The 19,369-nt window shown below is 44.7% G+C and overlaps 1 protein-coding gene across 4 annotated transcripts in view; it reads right to left on the reverse strand.

The window, feature by feature from the left end:
• Positions 1–6,103: 6,103 nt before the first annotated feature.
• Positions 6,104–19,369, reverse strand: part of LOC126540547 (uncharacterized) — a 73,764-nt gene continuing 60,498 nt past the window's right edge. For all 4 annotated transcript variants that reach the window (XM_055076110.2, XM_055076109.2, XM_050187380.3 and 1 more), the window contains 3 exons: positions 18,697–18,804; positions 10,092–10,264; positions 6,104–6,821 (listed from right to left, as the gene is read on the reverse strand). In XM_055076110.2, the coding sequence (XP_054932085.1) occupies positions 6,692–6,821; positions 10,092–10,264; positions 18,697–18,804 (411 nt within the window). In that variant the 3' untranslated portion in view covers positions 6,104–6,691. The remainder of the gene's footprint in view (positions 6,822–10,091; positions 10,265–18,696; positions 18,805–19,369) is intronic.

Raw genomic sequence — 19,369 nt, forward strand, 5'->3', positions numbered from 1 at the left:
AGCATCGTAATCAGACCCTCGCCCCCTATTCTGGCGCTAGAGCCACATGGCATGTGTGAAAAGATCCCGGCACCTCGGCAACAGCACACAGGGTGGCGGTTGCTTCCAGTGATTGGAAAGCAAGTCTTCCATGAGCGTTTTACAGCTCTTCTCGTGGTTACCAGGACGCTTAATCAAACATTGAGGCCAGCTTTCGTGGTGCACATAGTATTCGAGTACGACAACGCGGCACCTACTTCCACTACGGAAGCGTCATCACGGCTCAGCCAAAGTAAGCGACGCACCACGCCACTCATACGAATGGCTACAAAAGGACACAGGCTTCAGGCTGTGCTAGTTTCACCGTGATGTCACCCGTCTGTGTCCTCCAAGTGATACCACGTTCTGCCGTCGGCGAGTATTTGGCTTTAGGGTTTCTTACCCATCTCGCACGTCCATTCCACTCAATCACATGAATTCTGTCGTTAATAGAAAGCATGCCATCGTCGTCCTGCTGCTATCGTCACAAACACACACACTGTCATGTTAATTCAGGTTCCCTGCACTTGTGTCATGCACACACACAAATACAGTCGACTCTCATTACAACGAACCCTGATAATCCGAAAAAAAGAAACGGCAGTTTTATCCGAAGTTCGCAATATCAGAGACGCCTCACTTCCGAAACTTTCATTGCGATGTCTAACTTTATTGCAAAGCGAGTGACGACCGTCCAAAGTAAAAGAAAGTAGCAGTTTCACCCGAAAGGCGAAGCATCGATTGCAATAGCAAATTAAGCAACGCAGCAGCAGCAGCGAGCGATGAACGCCGAAAATACAGCACATACGAAGCTACCGGCACTGAGCGCACTAGTCCACATCGCTGATCACGTTCAAGATACGGCACCCGCACTGCCGCGCCGTTAAAGGGTCCCTCACCAGGCCCCATAGCAAATTTTGGTTACACGCTGGAAGTTGTTACGTGTCCTCTAGAAACATTCCGCCACAAAGATTTCTCAAATCGGCTCATTAATAGCCGAGATAGATATATTTCAGTGTCGCGAACCCATGATTTCAGCAGGCGGGCTTCACTGCCATGCAAGATGCTCTCTCCACTTGCCCCGTCGAGCCTTCACAAGCGAAATTTTTTTCCAGCGTTCTCCCATACCAGACCTCGAGGATTGCATGACACATACGTCACAAGCCCCATCTTCATTTTTTTCTCCTCGCTTTTTTTTCGGCGCTGCGCACTTCTGCACACAAACTGTTGCGACTGTCTCGTTTCGCGCTGTGTGCTGTGCACAAGGAAGCATGACTAGTGGTATAAGTGCTACACGAATACTGAGGCAGAACAAGCGCATCGCAGAGCATGATCACACGCTGGAGCACGGTAGAAAATGGCTTAGCTTCGGTACCTATGCACGTGACCGCAAGACCGTGAGAACAAGCAGACGAAGCGGAAGTACATCTCTCTTGCTTCGGTGCGAAGTAAAACAGAAAGCACGCAGACATTCCGTTTGTGCGTTTTATTATTTCTCTAAACTTCAATTCGTCAATTCAAGCAACAGATCGCACAGATAACAGATGTTGTCTTGAATAATTCTTGAAGTCGCATGTCACCACAAGTGACGTCACACTGCGGACACGACTACGTAGGCGCAGAGGCACTACTACGTCACCGTCCGGCTTGGAGCGCAGCGGCCGCGGGAAGGAAAAACGGCAGTCAGTTTTAAATTTCAATCTTTCCGCGGCACGCAGCGATGTAATACTTTGCAGACACGATCATTATCGCTCAATGTATGCTCTGCGCTTGTCAGCTCGAAATGGCCAGGCCTGGTGAGGGGCCCTTTAACAGCAGCCACTGGAGTAGAACCCCCTTTCCCTCGCCTCCCCCCTCCTGTGCCTGGGGCGCTACTGCCCCGCTTTCCTCCCTCCCTCCCTCGCAAGATAGAGTTACGATCGTTGGCTGACCCTCGCAAGTCAGTTGCCAGCCCGTGTTGACACGGCAAAAGTCCGTTTTATACGCCCGATTTTGACAATTGCCGCTAATTTCTTTCGCTGTAACCGTTAGTCAGTTGTAGTCCGATCCGTTAAAAGCAAACTTCGTTGGATCAACAGGCAGAGCAAACTAAGGTTGAAATATGGTCCATTATATCCAAAAAGTCTGTTGTATGTGGGTCCATTGTAACGAGCGTAGACTACACTCTAAGAACAGTTTACACCCTTTGGCGTGCCCCTTCTGCCACACAACAATAATCATCATCTGCCTTGATGTGTTTCCTTTCTTTAACGCTGCAAGCCCGGAACTTTCCAGTAACGAACAGCACGCGCGTTATCAGAAGGGGCACTCCAAAGGGTGTAAACTGTTCTACACTGATAACGCGCGTGCCGTTCATTACTGGAAAGTTCCGGGCTCGCAGCATTAAAGAAAGGAAACGCATCAAGGCAGATGACGATTATTGTGTAGCAGAAGGGGCACGCCAAAGGGCGTAACTGTTCTTAGAGTGTACTGGATTCACACAACCACATTCGTCAACCTGGCGACACTTTGTGGAACTGCAAACAAGGCTGCATGGCCAGCTGCCTGCAAAATGCTTTGCACAACTCCCATTCCCACAATGTGTGGGGATCTGCAAAAAAATTGTACGGTGTAATTGAAACTACACCCTAATAAAGATATGCACCATTTGGGGCTTATCTTGCTCCCAAACAAAATTGGAGGACGCTTAAGCTTCACCTTTAAGAGTGGAACGCGATAGCATTCAAAGATCCCCGACTGCTTCTCACACTTACCAGCAACAGCAACTTATGTAAGCAGCATATGTTCACCGCGAAACTCTGGCGGCGAACACTATGCACGAAGGCGAGCTTTCTGGTAGAAACGCAGCCTCTCGCGTGGGCCAATCCCAGAGGTAGTGCACAGTTGCACCAAAAAAAATTACATCATTTCCAAGTTTCTGTCATTGTTTTGCGCTTTTAATATCTCAGTCGGAGAAAATTTAACATAAAAGGCGTGCGCTGTCTGCGTTTTCTTTCATGACATTTGTTTGGCGGCTCTCGTTCTCAAAATTCCGAGTAATAACTTTGTCAAGGATGTAAGACAAGGTGAAAGCAACTTTAGTGGCAGAATGGTGTGGCAATATAAGCTGCGTGTACCGCATGTCATATACATATACCCAAATATATACAGTAATTTTCGCTCACGGGGACGCTGGTGCCAGACGCCGTCACCGCTTCTGCGACACCAGGCCCTTAATGCTATTGCATTAATAAGCGTAATCTTGCGCATCTCCGTTAATGCTGGGCACCTTCGAGCAGGTCACAAATGCTAAGCAAGTATCAGAGTGACAAAGCATTCTTGAAAAGACTTCCAAGGACACCTAAGCACTTCTTACTCCTGAATGCGAAAGCATTAATGTCCAATTGAATACTGCAGAGTGGTCATTTGAGTTTTGCACTGCAAGTTATGCTTGTGTTGATGCTCGTTCCAACCACCGTGTATTGGGAGAGTTGATTTGGTGGATTCTGATGCCTGCCTCTTCCCTCGTTCTGCTGTACTCTTCCGCTCCCTCACTTCGTCTACAGTGTACGGGTGTGGACGGCCACGTTTCGCTACTGCCAAGGTTGCGACCGCCAACAATGAGGATACTTCAGACTCCACAACAGTATGTGCTGCCCGAGCCAGCAAGCACGAGCCAGCGTCACAGGTGCGCTCGTGATGAGGCGGTGCAGCCAATGGGAAGATAGGAGTCTTTTTTTCGTTGCTACTGACCCTGCCAGCTTATTTGTTCAATGGGCTATTTGACGCTTTCATATCAAAAGCAGCGAGCGCAGAGGAGGGCTAAAGAAAAGAAATGCACGCAAAATTGACGATTATTGTTTAGTGACAAACTCCAAAAGGTAATTTTTTTAGTGTATCTCACTGCACCATAAATAGGAGAGGTTTTCCACTTGTGCTGCGTCGATGCTGCTTTAGCATTTTAGCATCCTTGCACATGGCTTAGACTTGGACAGATCTTAGACTGTTAGAATGTGTAGAATAGTTAGATCAAGACAATGCAATAACAACTGACACGAATTTTCACAATACCAGTTCGTAAAATTTGCTGGCTGAAGTACATTGTGTATTATGTTCAAATGTTCGAGCAACCCGAACAAATGCTTTGTCGCGTTCATTCTGGCTTATGCAGATGCATGAACTGTAACCACCGTATGTGTTTGAACCACCACCAAAAAACCAACAACAACAAAGGGAACGACCGAACCAATCCTTTCGTTGCTGCAAGTGCACTCGCATCGTATAACTGTGGCACCGCTCATTGATGCTTCTTTGGGTGGCCCATAAACAAGCCAGCTCAGCAGTTTTGCAAACCATTCGCCCTTTCTGCCCTTCCCTGCATCTCCATGTCACAGTCTGCATTCGTGTAATAAGCATCAAGTAAGCGCTATGGCTAAGTGATTTATTGAGTAATCTTCCAAGTAATGAATGCTTTAATCATAATTAATTGCTTGAGGTCAGGTAAGCAAAATTGGGCCAGCTTCAGCATCTCACTTCACTTGCTCTTACTAAAGCAAGGACGGGAACTATTTGGGTTTCAACGTTGCAACTAAAATGATTGCAGTGGATCTTCTGGAACTGAACATGCCCGTGTGCCACCCACCTTAGAGTTCGCAAAAAGAAAATACAACACAATACACTTGCCTTTTTAGAGCAAAAGGCAGGACTTGAGCAGAGGAAATCTCCACTGCCAGAGGACGTTGAAAAGCTTCATTGCCTCCGCATCTGGACCCTCACTTGCGCTCTCAGTGAGCCTGATATGCTTGATATGTCCACAAACACAAAGTAGAGCTACATGGTAGCTGCAATGTTTATGTACATAAATTACGAGGTATGTTGATTATTTTAGCTTTGTACTGAAATCCACAATTCCAAGGAATTTACTGAATACTCTGAATATTCCAGTTGAAATCTTTAGTCAATGGCCAGCCCTACTTAGTGCCAGCGTGAATAAATAGATGCACAATACTGCAAGGCCAGCATTGCAGACATCCAGGTGTGGAACTTAATTGACAGGTACGTTCGATTGCCTGCATGACCCTTCACGAGGTGCTGCACTCTGCCATTCATTTCACTGGTGCATCAATGACGTGCTCTAAACCCTGCTGTTCGTTTCAAAAGGTGCAGGGCTGGTACAAGATGTTACTTCACCCTCTCTACTGTCGGTGCTGACTTGGTGCATGCGCACAGGTGCAAAGCAGCATCGCAGCAGACGATGCAGCTTACGGCCGCACACATCGTTGAAGCCACGCTTACGTGCGTCTGCCGTGTCTACGCAGGCACAGGTGTACTTACACCTCAGGAGCCAATCACACCAGCAGTTCAGGACCACTCAAACTTGTGCACTTTGTGCACATTGGGCAGACAAAACCTAACGCCTGCACTGCATCTGTACCTTGGCATTCATTTCAAGTGTCATGTTGTGCCTGTGCAGCAGAAATTGAACTGCACAATTTCTGAACTTCTCGTGAACCACCGTGAGCTGGTTAACAGTGGTGCAGGCAAATAGAATGGACCTGCCAAATGGCAATGCACTGCAGCTGGAACAGTGTGCACGGTAGCCATACACGAAGAGGGCCTTCGCTGACATTGCCTCTGTAAATTCTTGGAAAAGGCCATGTGCGAATTATTGCAATAGCAATTATATGAACACTCAAGGTGCACTTTTGTAGCTGCCGCCATGCTGCCTTGAGTCAAAGTGCAAGGAGTCCAAGTGGGAGAAAAATGAGCAACCCACATATGTTGATCGTCTTATGATCTGCTGTGGGTGCAAGGGCAAGCATACGAGTGCGAGACGAGAAGGCTGGTGGTCTTCTTGGCTCGCGGGCTGCAAATTATCAAAGATGCCCAGCCTGTTTAGGGACCCTTTAATTAGGTAGGAATTTATTTTGAATCTGGCAGAAACAAGCCAGATATTTTTGCCTATGCAACAAAAGGAATTGAAGAATTGACAGCATGCACAAACGCCTAGATGAAAAGGCTGAGTCACAAAAAACTTGTTACTTTGCAGCTTGCTTTATAGTATTGTTACACAGAATGTCAGAGGCAATGGACAGTCACCACATAATGACAAAAGACAAATGCTTGCTTTAATTGGTCCTTCAGTTTGGCACTTGATCAAGGAAGTAGATTTTCAGCACAGTTATGTTTGAGCAACGATCCTGTAACTGGTTTCAGACAGGTGGTTAGTTACCATAGCCTTTCATTTTCCACATATGATTCTGTCCAAAATTAAAGGTCCATTCTCGCCCACTCAGTACTTAAGTCACTTTGCCATGCATGATGCAATAATCTTAACCCACAAAATGATGTGGTAAGCTATTTTGTTGCAGCTACAGTACTAACACAGTCCTCCTGCAGGCCTACAATAGTATATGACTACGTGATAACACGATGTAAAGAAAAGCCACTCAATTATATAAAAGTTATCTTATTGCTACATATCTATGGAAAAGCGAGAAGAATTTGGCTAACTGTACAAGCACTAAAACATTGCTAGTGAATAGCTTGACAAGAAAGTTACTGGGATATGTACAGAAGCGCTGAATACAGCACACACAACAGAAAAAAAAGAACTCAGTTGAGGCATTATTGCATATGCGCATCCGGAGTAGTACCACGAGCTGTGTAAGCTGATGCTGGAAGAATATAGAAGTCACACGAACTGCTTGACATCCATGGCTTTGTACGCTTCAGGGTCCCATTTACGAATGCAGCTCAGCACTCGGTTGAAGGCTGTACACCAAGCATTCAGATCATCTTTGCTGTCTGCAGACAGCCGGTGCCTGCAAGATAAACAAGATTTTTCCTCAGCAAACCAGCGCCAATCTCCGGAACATGCAAGTATTTCCTATCAAAGCAGGTTGGAAAAAAATAAAAGTACTAGATAATGTCAGAGTTCAGCCTGCTCGCTACTGTAATTCCTACAGCAGCAGTAGTGGTGCTTTTGAAGCAGCATTATTCCAACCACACTGTCACAGCAACACCTGGCAAAAAGATAAAGTATGTCAAGACATACTTGACCGGTGGCCTCACTGGTCACTGCAATAAGCTGGGCATTAAATTTGTTCTATCTCAAGGTAGTATCATTATCACAAGGTGTACCAGTACCACAAAGCTGAGATAATCCAATTTGTATGTCACCACTCCATCACAGGTTTATTAGTAGTGCTCCCATATAACTTACACTGTTGCAATGTGCACAATATTCAAGGAATTGAACAGATACTTTTTGCACCAAGCCCACAAAATTCCTTTCATATGCAAGTACTAAGAAGACTACCGACACCAGGCAGCGACATGTCAAATAATGTATGTTTCCTGTAAAGGAAAGACATAAATGCAGCAGTCACTGATGCCTTCAACTTCTCTTCAACTTCTACCTCTCCTGCTAATGCTCATATCCACTAGTATTACCATGCTCAGGCACTGCGATGTGCTGAATTGCCACATCCAAAGGAAGGGCGGGGACCGTTTGTTCGATATAAATGATGTTCATGTCTGAGAAGGATTGACCATGGAGGAAGGAAAGAACAAGGAGGGAGCATTGGGGGTTAAAATTAAAGCCAGAAGAAGTTGTCCCAACTCATGATCATATCATGGCAAGTTTTAATGTTTTCTGCTGTCGCGCCAGCCACACTCAGCACGTGCCCTTCCAAAAATGACTACTACAGCAATGTGCGACTGCCGCACGAGCACATTGCAACAAAGATGTTGAATGTGTTCACTGCATTAGATAACCAATGCACAAGTATATCAGGAGAAAATGCGCTTATAGTAATTGGCAGAGTACCCAAACAAGTGCACATCAACCAAAACCTACCAGGAACTAAGCACACTGGGTAGAGTCTGCCGTGGTCACATGATCAGCTGACTTTTCGAGAGAGAAAGCGATGGGCATGGCCCTCACAAGGGTTGGTTTACAAAGGCTGGCCGCGTGACGTGATGCTCCACCTTAGTTTATTTACTTCCTCCATGAGATCGACTCGGAATTCAGTAACTCATCACTTTGGCTGTGGCACACACCTGTTCCCGCGCCTCAGATCGGCCAGGGAGTTGAGAAGAAGGTTCTTCAGATGGGAGGTTGGGACAATTATTTTATTAAGATTTCAAATACCCCCCTCCCCCCCATCCCCTATTATTGCTTGTGCGGTTGCTCTGTCTTTGTCCCTAGACTTTCCTAAATATATTGAAGTTTGAAAAGATACACTGACCAAGATAATTGAAAATCTTTTCACACTTCAATATGTATTCCCAGCCAGACGGGCTGCATCAAACGTTAGACTTCACTTACCTATACTGGCTGCTTGTGCACGCCACATTTGACTGAGACGTCTTCATTGCTTCTGAAAGCCTGGAAGGCTCTCCTTCGTGCCTACACTATATGTGGGACTACATAGGGATGGAGAGGATGTGCTACTCATTTTCGTAAGTGTGTGGGTGGGGGTCTGTTCTACACTTTAGGCCTGTCACTGACTACTGTTTTAGCTTGATGTATGCATTACTGTTACCTTATTATACCATAATAACAAAGACTACGATGAGAACAGAAGTGGTGACATGTTGCAGCAGCACATTCAACCTTGACTTGTTAGAAACATTCTTGTGTTACACAAATCACCTAATTAAAATGCCAAAGAAAAAGAAAACCGTTCGCAATTATTGTGTTACCAATGGCACCTATTACAGCACCACATATGCAGAACAGAGTTACTCAGTGCACTAAAAATTATGCCCACGTCAATAGAACGCAGTGACCCAAGTTCTGGCCAATTCATGTGTGTCCACCAACATCTCTTTCATATGCCAGTATTGTACAGAAGTAGTAATAGGTACATGCCAAGTTAAAGTGCATTACTAAACAAAGAAGGCTACATTTCACTGTGGTTCACAAATGCAGAAGGTCTCAATGGTCAATTGATTTGCATGCAAGTGTGTGCAGCGTGTGAATACCACAAAAGAATGCCCTTCTTTCTGGCACTTCACTCAACTTTACCAAATATGTTGTGCAGCTGACTGAAACAGTATAATATGTGAAGAGACCTGCACTGCATAAAATTAAACCGACTGCACGGCAAGAGGCCTCCCTCTCCGAGAAACACAATGGAAAAGAAGTGACATCTGGAACTTCTGCTTACTACGTGTATGAACAACAATGTAGCAGAAGCTACCTTAAAGGTGTTCTATGACCTCAACACTATGAATAATAGTATACAATAATTAACAGTCATGAAGTGGAAGCATGAAATGCAGTCACTCCACTACAATAGCTTTAATGTCAGCAAGCCAATGTTAGCGAAAAGGGAAGTGGCAGCCATCGTGATATTTAGACTGTCATTTTAGCGAAAGCTGGCCAAGCTGTTCAAATTTCTTGTGTGTTCAGAAAAGTATAAAGCAACAGCCTCTGCAGAAGTATCGTTGCATGTTCTGGAGGTCATGCCAATGTTTAGAAAAGTACTCAAGCGATGATGTCCTCGTAGCTATCACTGTATGCCCCAAAGACCATGCCTCAGAGCGGGATAAGAAGATAACAAAGAAGCCTGACTGTATACTGGGTCGTGATCAGACAAATTTGCACAAGTGAGCAAATTTTTTTATGGAAAAGTTTTCTCTTGATTTCCATTTAATCAAGCTAGATTGTACTGTGTTCAATTTGGCACTTGAAGCCACTTCAATATACTTTAGTCTGCACAATCGTAACCTTAACACAATTTTTTAATTTTTTTTTAAGCGTAACTAAGCAATCACAGTTTCACTATCAGGTCCCTTAACGACAATGACAAGTTAGCTTGTCATGACAAAGGCTGCACTACCTTGCAATTTTGACATGACTAAATATTACACAATGTCCCAATGTCTTTCCTTATTTTTTTTTTAACAAGAGCAATAGCACTATAGGCATTCCTGGTATCACATATTTTAGAAAAAGAAGGGAAAATGAATGCTTGTTTTGAAAAATCTGCACTTCTCATCAATTTTTTGAAATTTCACATGGCAGTTGAGAGTATTGCAGTGCAGGAAGAGTCTTGCCAAAGGGCAGTGGGTACTACGCCTACCTCGTGAGTGCCACTGTGGCATGCCGGGTGGTGGTCAGGGTGTCACGGTGCCTGTTACTGAGGGGCTCCACAACAACCAGCTCGAAGGTGTGGGCCCGGGCGCACTCAGTCCGGGGCAGGCGTGACACCTCCTTGGTGATGCACTGCCGCAGGTCTATCGAGTCAATGGGGGGCTGCCAAGGACAGCATTGTAGTATGAGGATCAATCCAAACGCACAAAATAAAAGAACGCTCAACAGGGAGATACAGGATGAGAAATTTGATTGGCACCACCAGGTATGATGGCAATGATACTGTTATGACTGATGCATCTACTGCCTCTACACTGGTTTCTTCCAATTGGCCATTATCCTAGTTAAAAACTGCACTACTCACAGAGACATTCTTTTTTATTTGCCAATATCAGAAGCACTGTTAATAAATGTGAAGCTCTGTTGCGAATTTTACATGCACGCTCGACCAACGTGGTTCTACTTACTGAAACCTGGTTATTGTCAAGAACTGATAGCTCCGAGCTTTCTGAATGTGAAAAAAATTACATGATTTATCACTGCGGTCGGTGTGACGTACATAATGGCAGCGTGCTTATTGCCGTAGCCAATTGTTTTGTACTGCATATGGTTGCAACCAAATAAGGTTGGGAATTTGTGTTTGTGTTTGTATTTGTATTTCTTTAACCCTCACAAAAAAAAGATTATTTTGCCCATACTACCACCCACCAAATGCTGCTTTGAATTTCTGTGAAAAATTACATGACATGCTGAACAATGTAGTATCACAGTTCCCGCGCTCACTATTATTTTTCTCGGGGTAATATTATACTGCCTATAATTATCTGCTCCTGACATGCCACAGTTGTATCTGAGACATTACTTTACACATCATCTTTCACTGCTTTGTGCTTAGACTAACTTCACTACACTTGTTTCCTAACCTACTAGGATTGGTCCTGCATTGGCTAACATTCTTGATCTCATTTTAACAACTGAACTTGGTCTCGTACACTCAATTTCACACATGCCTGGCATAAGTGACTACAGCTTTATTCATTTCGTTATAACAAGTTACACATGTCAGCCATCAAGAACAAAGATGTTCACAAATTACAAAAAAGGCAGATTATGCAAGTCAATGAGGAGCTGACCACTGCATTCCTACAATCTTTATTTGTACAGTGGAACGGAATACCACTACAAAAAATTTTACGCAAACAACAGGCACCTTGGTTTAACAACGCATTGAAAAGGTTACTGTAAAAAAAAAAAGAAGAAAAAAAAACTTCATTTAGCAATATGCACCAACAACATTGCATGTTGATGTGCATATCGAGATATTTGTGCTCGTACGCATAGCTATCAAACACGCTAACAAATTTTTCTGGGGGAGTGCACTCCCTTCTCTTTCCATCAAGCCTTCAGAGTTTTGGAACATTATTAAAACCATAAATAACCATGCCATTTCTCTTGTTGACTATGCTATACATGTGCTGCACAGTGATACCGTACTTACTCGAATCTAATCCGCACCTTTTTTCAATAAAACGGGACCAAAAATTGCATGCACGTTAGAATTGAGTACGACCCTAAATCCCCGTTACCATATCACCATCGGCATTCGAAAAATGGCCGCCTCGTACGCGCTTCTAGCCTAGCTGCCGTAGCTTCCTCCATGTGCATACCTCCATGTTGTAGTCTACTGCCTGTCTTCCCGTTTTCTGCGTTTATTCAATCAGCATGCTAGTGCCGACTGCGAAGACGCGCTGAGTCCACCATGATGCTACATTTAAAAGGAAAGTTATATGCACAGAGACTGGTGGAAATCAGGCCGCATCACGGGCGTTTGGAGTTCCCAAAAATTGCATGTGGGACTGGCACAAACAGAAGAAGAATATTTTCGCCAGCAAAGCAACAAGGAAGGGTTTCAGTGGAACCAAGCAGGGCCACTTCGCTGAAATAGAAGAGCTGCTCCCGGAATACGTGCAAGAGCAGCAAGTGGCACAGCAGCCTGTGATGACCGATCTGCTGAAAGTACGGACGATGCAGTTAGCCCTATAGAAAGGGCTAATGCGGAGTGACTTCAAAGCAAGCAGGTGCTGGCTATCATATCTTATGAAAAGAAAAGGCTTTTCTCTTCGAAGGCGGACAGCAATATGTCAATAATTGCCCGAAGAATATGAAGAGAAATTGCAGTTTTTGGCAGTACGTTTTGAAGTTGCGCTATAGAAACAGGTACCACTTAGGACAGATTGGAAATGCCGATCAGATGCCGCTCTACTTTGACATGCCTGCCACCACAACTGTTGAAAAGAAGGGGTCGAAGCAAGTGCACGTTTTGTCTTCCAGCCACAAAAAAACTAGAGTCACCGCCATGCTTTGTTGCACTGTGGACGGGCACAAGCTGCCCCCGTATCTTATCTTCAGACAGAAGACGCTCCCGAAAGGATTCGTGTTTTCGAGTGGCGTAATTGTGCACGCAAATGAAAAAGGTTGGATGACCACGGACTTGGTCGCTGTCTGGATTGATAACATTTGGTGGAAGAGACCCGGCGGCAGTTTGGGTCTGCATGGGATGCTTGTGCTGAATGCGTTCAGGTGCCACCTTGACCACTGCATCAAGGACAAGCTGGCTGCATGCAACACCGACCTTGACGGCATGACATCGCAGCTCCAGGCACTTGATGTTTGTTTCAAGAAACCAGTGAAAGATAGAATTGGGGCACTCTACACTGAATGGCTTGTCAGTGGCTGCCACGAATTCGCACCTGCCAATAAAATGAAGTGTGCCTCTTCTGCAGGACTTCGTCGGATGGGTGAAAGATGCATGATGCACGATCCCGTCTGCCATGGTCAACAAGGCCTTTAAAAAGTGCGGGATTTAGAATGCCATGGACGGCACCGAGGATGAAATGCTTTGGTCTGTTAATAGCGATAACGAGTTATTTGATAGCGATAACCTATCGCCCCATGCGGCTCGTGCCGGCGCAGTGAAAATTTTGGCGGCAAGGTACACCGCTTCTATTTATGTTTTTATTTATCGCAACTTTAGTGTATAGAGAATAAATCTGTTTTTTCCAAATAAGAGAAAATAGTATTTCTATATGAAAGCAAGAGATGCACGGTATTGTGTTCTTTTTCTTTTTTTTTTTGGTCATGGAAAACAGGTGTGTGTTACTATCAAGGTTTTTATTTTTATTCCTTTTTTTTTTGGTGATGGAAAATGGTTGCGCGCTACAATCGAGGGCATGTTAGAATCAAGTAAATACAGTAAATGGTTGTACTATTGTGAATGATGTTTACTTGAGTGCGACTAATCAGTCAGCTGTCATTGTAACACTGCAGCTGAGTAATTCCGATTTCTTTCCTATAGATGCAATTGTAGTCAACTTTGCGAATAGCTAAATTAATTGACGTTTCTGAAAAACAAAAAAGTTTACTCTTCAGTTTTCCCATCATACCTCTTCCCACAGTCCACTGAATGTAGCGGGCTGCCATCAGATTGGAGGGCTGGGAATGTAATGTCACTGTGTAGATCCAGGAACACACATTCTCCTCTCAATTATCAATTTATTTCTTTTAGCAGTATCCCGTGCAAACCTTTAGGGCATGTAATGTACTTTAACTCAGTCCCATACGTTCATTCAAATGCCCTTTCTTTTTCTCCTGCCAACATAGATTTTGAAATAATTCCCGACAGCTTCCGTTGCTTACTCATCACATCGTAGCAACTCTAGATCGAGGTTCTCTTCCCAGAATTTATCATTTTTCGAATGTATTCAAATGGGTACCTCATCGATTATTCCTACTAAAGACAGCACCTTCTATATTGACTTGAACATCCTCATTTCAACAGCCTTTGCCACAAGTCTCTGCATAAAGTCCAAGTGTGATACGATTGTGGTGCGCACCATATGTTGTAGGTGCGAGGGAAAGCATGTTGCGAGGATGTCAAGAAGCATAGTGGCTTGGTGCAGCGGTGCCTGCTCGTGTGCACAACGGAAGAAGGCAGAGAGAGTACACGCCGACTTTTCGAGCACACAGGGGGGGGGCAAGGAGATGTGCGCACACTAGGAGGGGGAGCAGGGGAGCACGCGTTTTTGCTTCTACTCTGGCCGCGGCTTGGTATGGCACGACTGGGCACCTATTTTGAAGGTAATCTGCGGTGGGTTCGAAGGCTAGCCGACACGAGATAGCTGATGGTGTTGTGTGCACTGTGTTCTCGCACATCTAGTTCAAGTTGAAGCGAGAGGCAGCACAGAGGAAAATTCTGATGCTCTTCATCACACCAGCGTATCGGCAGGGAGTGTCCGCGGTCATCGAGTTAGATGTATTCCTGTTTGCCCGTGTGCATGCGACACTGTGCTTAATTTTTAGTAAGCCAATGTTTACACAAGTTCATACATCTCATAAAACTACTAACCTTACTTCTTAAAGCAGTCTAATAATTCGTTATCACAATCAATACTTCGCCTTTCCAAACCAACTTTTTGTTGTCAGTGGTTGGCCCGTGTCACAGGGGTGCACATATACAAGGTTTGCCGTTTTGCAGTGCCAGGGCCGTCAGCCAGAGAGCACATGCCACAAAGGCACACACTGTGTTTGCGGTGCCAAGTCGTGAACAAGAACTGTAGTACATTTAAACCTTGATGTAATGAAGTAGGTAAAATCAGCAATTTACTTCATTATATCGAAACTTCTTTTTGTTGAAATTCAACCTTTTATGCAAATAAGTACAGTCGCCGATCAATTTTTTTTACGAGGAAAGGGGCCACAGAGTTTTCTGAATTATCGGGCAATCGAAAAAAGCAAATTTGGATGAGAAAGCAATTTATTTTGATGAATTTGGGAGTAGACGACGATTGATACGGTTTCATGCCGCGTACGTCAACTATTATCTTCTTGGCGGTACGAATTAAGCCAAGCCAGCCACGCTTTCGTGTGCACTCCGCCCCCGCAGTTGATAGCATCGCCCTCACTGAGACGACGCTATCATGAAAAGCGCCGGCAGCGGGGAGCGAATGCTTCGTCTGCCTCTAGCTCCAACGAGTCACTGGAACTCGAGATTACGCAACTTCCTATACTAAACGCGCGGGAAGACAGCTAGCATGATGCCACGCCGTCTCGGCACGCCCTCTCTTTGCACATGTGGCAGATTACTTCTAAACCAAGGTGCGCGGCTGCGTACGCACTCAGCCGCGGTTACAGTCATGTGCAGCCACGACCAAGATGCGCACCAGAAATCGCGAAATGTCAACTTGCACCCACCCTTCGCGCACTCTTGATCGCATTACCACAAGCGAGCTCTCCTCCCCCTCTTTGCTTGTGCGGAAAGGCGGTACTCGTGAAGCCACCATCTTTCTTGTCTCACCCTCGCACATTTTCACTTGCACATAAAGCACGAAGTGTGCGGGCCAAGATAGGATCTTATCACACTTGGACTTTATACCGAACATGATGCGGCTCCACTTTGGCGGTCATTCTTGCCACGCTGCGTGCAGTTTGAAAGGTGCGTTTGCAAGCAGCCACTTGTAATTCTATCAAGTAACCATCTGCGTCCGCCGAAGTTTCCATTTATTGTCTCGACATTCTTTTTCGTTACATTGAAATTGCATACAAACACACTATTATATTGAGGTTATACCGTAAAAGCCCACATATAATACGATAGTACGAGGTGAAATTTTTGGGATGCGAAATGGAAAATAAAGTTTTATCCGCATATAATATGAGTTAGGAAAACTCGAGGGGAACATTTATTTATACTGCACTCCGCACTTCAATCGCTGTCTTCCTCTGCTGCACTCTCTTCGGGTAGTTCCTTGTTGGACATACAGGTACCCATCCTCTGTGCCCATCGAACGCGTTCGAGAAGCCGCACTTCTTGAATACGTGACGCACAAGGTCCTCTGGTATGCTGGCCCATGCATCCAAAATCCACTTGCACAGCGTGGCTGGCGAAGCTCACTTCAGCCGCCCGGTCGGCGTCACTGCAGGCTCACCTGAGCACATATAATCTGTGTAACACTGCTTGACCGCATCCTTGAACGGCTTGCTCACGCAAACATTTAAAGGCTGCAGCTGAGACGTCATCCCACCCGGGATAACGACGAGTTCAGTGCCCGATTCGCACAACAGCCTCTTCACTGAGTCCGCCAAATGGCAACGAAATGCGTCCAGCACGAGGATGGACGGGACGGCAACAGTGCTCCGGGCCACCTACACCAGACTGACTTTATCCAGTCGAGCACAAGATTCTCGTTCATCCAGCCTTTCTCATGGCATCTCACAACCACATTTTTTGGCCGCTCCTCACCTTTAGGCACTGTCTTGCGCTTGAAGATGACATAGGGCGGGAGCTTGCATCCGTCTGCCGTGCACGACAACATGACGGTAACTTGCGTTTTCTCGTTGCCAGTGGACCGGACATGAACTTGTTTAGAGCCCTTTTCATGCACAATGAGGGGCGATGGCATGTCCAGATAAACCAGCATTTGGTCAGCATTGCCGATTTGCCCTAACTGGACATTGTTCTGGACAATGGACATTGGACATTGTGTAACTGGACAATTGTTCTTGGACTTGCGCAGCGAAATAACATGGCGCTGGAAAGCCACAAGTAGCTCTTCTAACGATTCTGGCAGCTTTTGCAAAAACGAAGTTTGGCGGCATTAGGAAAATCCAGCATGGCACATGTAGCGATAAATCCAGTGCTTGCTTGCTTTGAAGGTGGAGCTCGGTAGCCCTTTTTCTCTTATGAATTGTAGCAGGTGAGTTTGCAAGGGGTATGCACTTGGGAACAAATTTTGAGGATTGCACAGGTTTCGAGATATTTGTCATCAAACTCGCAGTAAAAGTGCACTGTTGTTCCCCTTACCTTTTTTTTAACAAAGTGCTCTTCTATGCACTGAAACACAGAAGTAACTGGTATGCCCATGTATTTCGTTTCACATTTGGCCAATGAATATATTGAAACTGGTGTCATCCTGAACGCTTATTTGTGTACTGCCTTCAAATTCACCAGATGTAATTTATAAATTGGAATATGTGCCATAAATGATTGGGGAATTATTTTTTATGATATGAACATGTGTATTGATTTTTTTGTGCAAGTAATAATTTGAATAATCCAGCTCAAGGACTAGAATTACGTTATCTGCCGCAGGCAATTACTCAAAACTGTGTAAAACCTAAAAATGATCCCTTGGTAGTAGTAGCATATATTAACCAGCGGGCACAACGTAACAGTGTCATTGTGGACATCACACATTTTATGGGAGAAAGTTATGAAAAAATTTCTGAAAAGAGCAGTGTTGAAGTGTTGCAGTTTTATAACGTACAGCATACACAACAATAATTGCATTCCGAAAGGTTGCTTGCCAGCAACATAGTAGAAGACACTGTGGCCTCTCCTCGCAGTGCAAGGAACTGTCCACCAAGCTTTGCGTGGCCTGAACAACATGGAATATTTATTCAGTTAAAAGTAACTGACATATGATTTAGCTCTCTTTTTAGTTTTCATTTTACCTGCAGTATTTTTGCTACAGTGTGAACACAAAAGAGCAATTTATAAACAAGGCACCAGTATCACTGACTCACATATTGGTGAACATCCTTGTAATAGCAAAGCTTTCTACAGAAGGCCAATGTGTGCAAGAACATTGTCCCAAGTACTCTTGAGGAGCCAAGAAAATTTTAAATGCTGCGAGCTTTGTGCGAAGCTGTTCAGTCAAGCACGTCTAAAATAACATGCAAATTGTATGAAGATAAAAACATTCATGTTTGGTTTCCACCATTTGACACCAAAAAGAATTTGCTCACTCCTTCACAGACTTTCCCACCTTCACGTATTAGCTGCTCTTGCTGAAGCTATAGTGAGGCTTCATTAATTCATATCTCACAAGATAAATTTCAGAAAACAAAATTGGAGTTATATGAATGGAATAGACTAAGCAAGCATTCGAAATTTATTGTGCAAGCATATGTTATGTAGCAGTGAAATCTATCACTAACACTTGGTGTTTTGCACAAGATTCTAAACTTATGTGAATGATTTGGTGCTTGCAAACTGTCAGGAGAAGCTCTATTTAGTACTCCAGTAAAGCAAAGGCCACACAGCATTCATAGTGTGGCATCCATGCAACGTGCACCAACATTTATCCAAATAAACAACTTCACAACTCTGCAAGTTTCACAATTATTTTGTCAGTGGCGAGCTCGTTATCAGAGTATCAACCCATTGCAATGAATTCAGCAAGTTTCATGCTAGTACGGCAGCTCTCCTAGCCAGCCATTTATGCAACATCTATCACATGGCACACGTTGAAGCACATCAAGCAAGTGCTTGCTGTACATGCAGTCCTGCACAAGTCCTGCAGGAATGCGATGCGCAGAAGCAGGTAGGAGAACAAAAAAAAGAATAATGCGCTCCCATGCTTCCTTTCTAAGCAATGATTGATGTGAAGTAAATTCAGGCACTTTATTTTTGTCAGACGCTAGGTGCCACTTTTATGCTGGACATTTCTGGCACAGGACAAGACCTAAACAAGTGCATCCCAGCCAAAGCAGTAAGTCACGCTGCCACATGGGCTGCGCTCTTGTTTGTCGCTCACCTTGCTGTCTTCATCCTCGGGGTACCTCCAGAGCACCAGGTGGCTTCCCCTGAGCATGCACCACAGCCGTGTCCAAGCACCGAAGCCACCCACTTCCTCAAACAAGGTCTTCAGTTTAACATGCAAACAGGAGTAAAAGCAATTATAGTCAAGCCGCATTATAATGGAGTCATGCTCGAGAAAGGAATATACCTTTGTTATACCTAAGTTCATTACATGCTAATATTGGAAAGAAGCATTTTAGATCTATACTTTGAGATAGTACGATGTTTCATTACCTAACCATGTTCACTATATTGACACTCGACTGATAGACTAAGTTCTACTAAAGTTCCATAATTCAAGCAGTGTAGATCGTGCAAAAACAACCAGGGCAACCATTGCTGAAACACATTGCTTTCTAGCTTCCTGGGTAAAGGCTAGCAGGGCATGCTGCACAGACTTCCCATAGCCTCCTGTCTGATCCACCTGTTTCAAAGTTCCTGCAGTGGAGTAGCTACAACACCCAACACAACCAGCACATTATACAAGCATGATTTGTGCCTACCATATGTGCTGCTCCTAACCTCTTATGCTTTGACCTTGCCCACATGACCTTCAAGTGGCCCATGCTGGCTTTCTACGTTGTTGTCCACTCCAGGACTCCAGCTCTGCACTTCTGGTCCCACTACTG

Source organism: Dermacentor andersoni, chromosome 2 (assembly GCF_023375885.2).
Source record: "Dermacentor andersoni chromosome 2, qqDerAnde1_hic_scaffold, whole genome shotgun sequence".
Classification (NCBI taxonomy): domain Eukaryota; kingdom Metazoa; phylum Arthropoda; class Arachnida; order Ixodida; family Ixodidae; genus Dermacentor; species Dermacentor andersoni.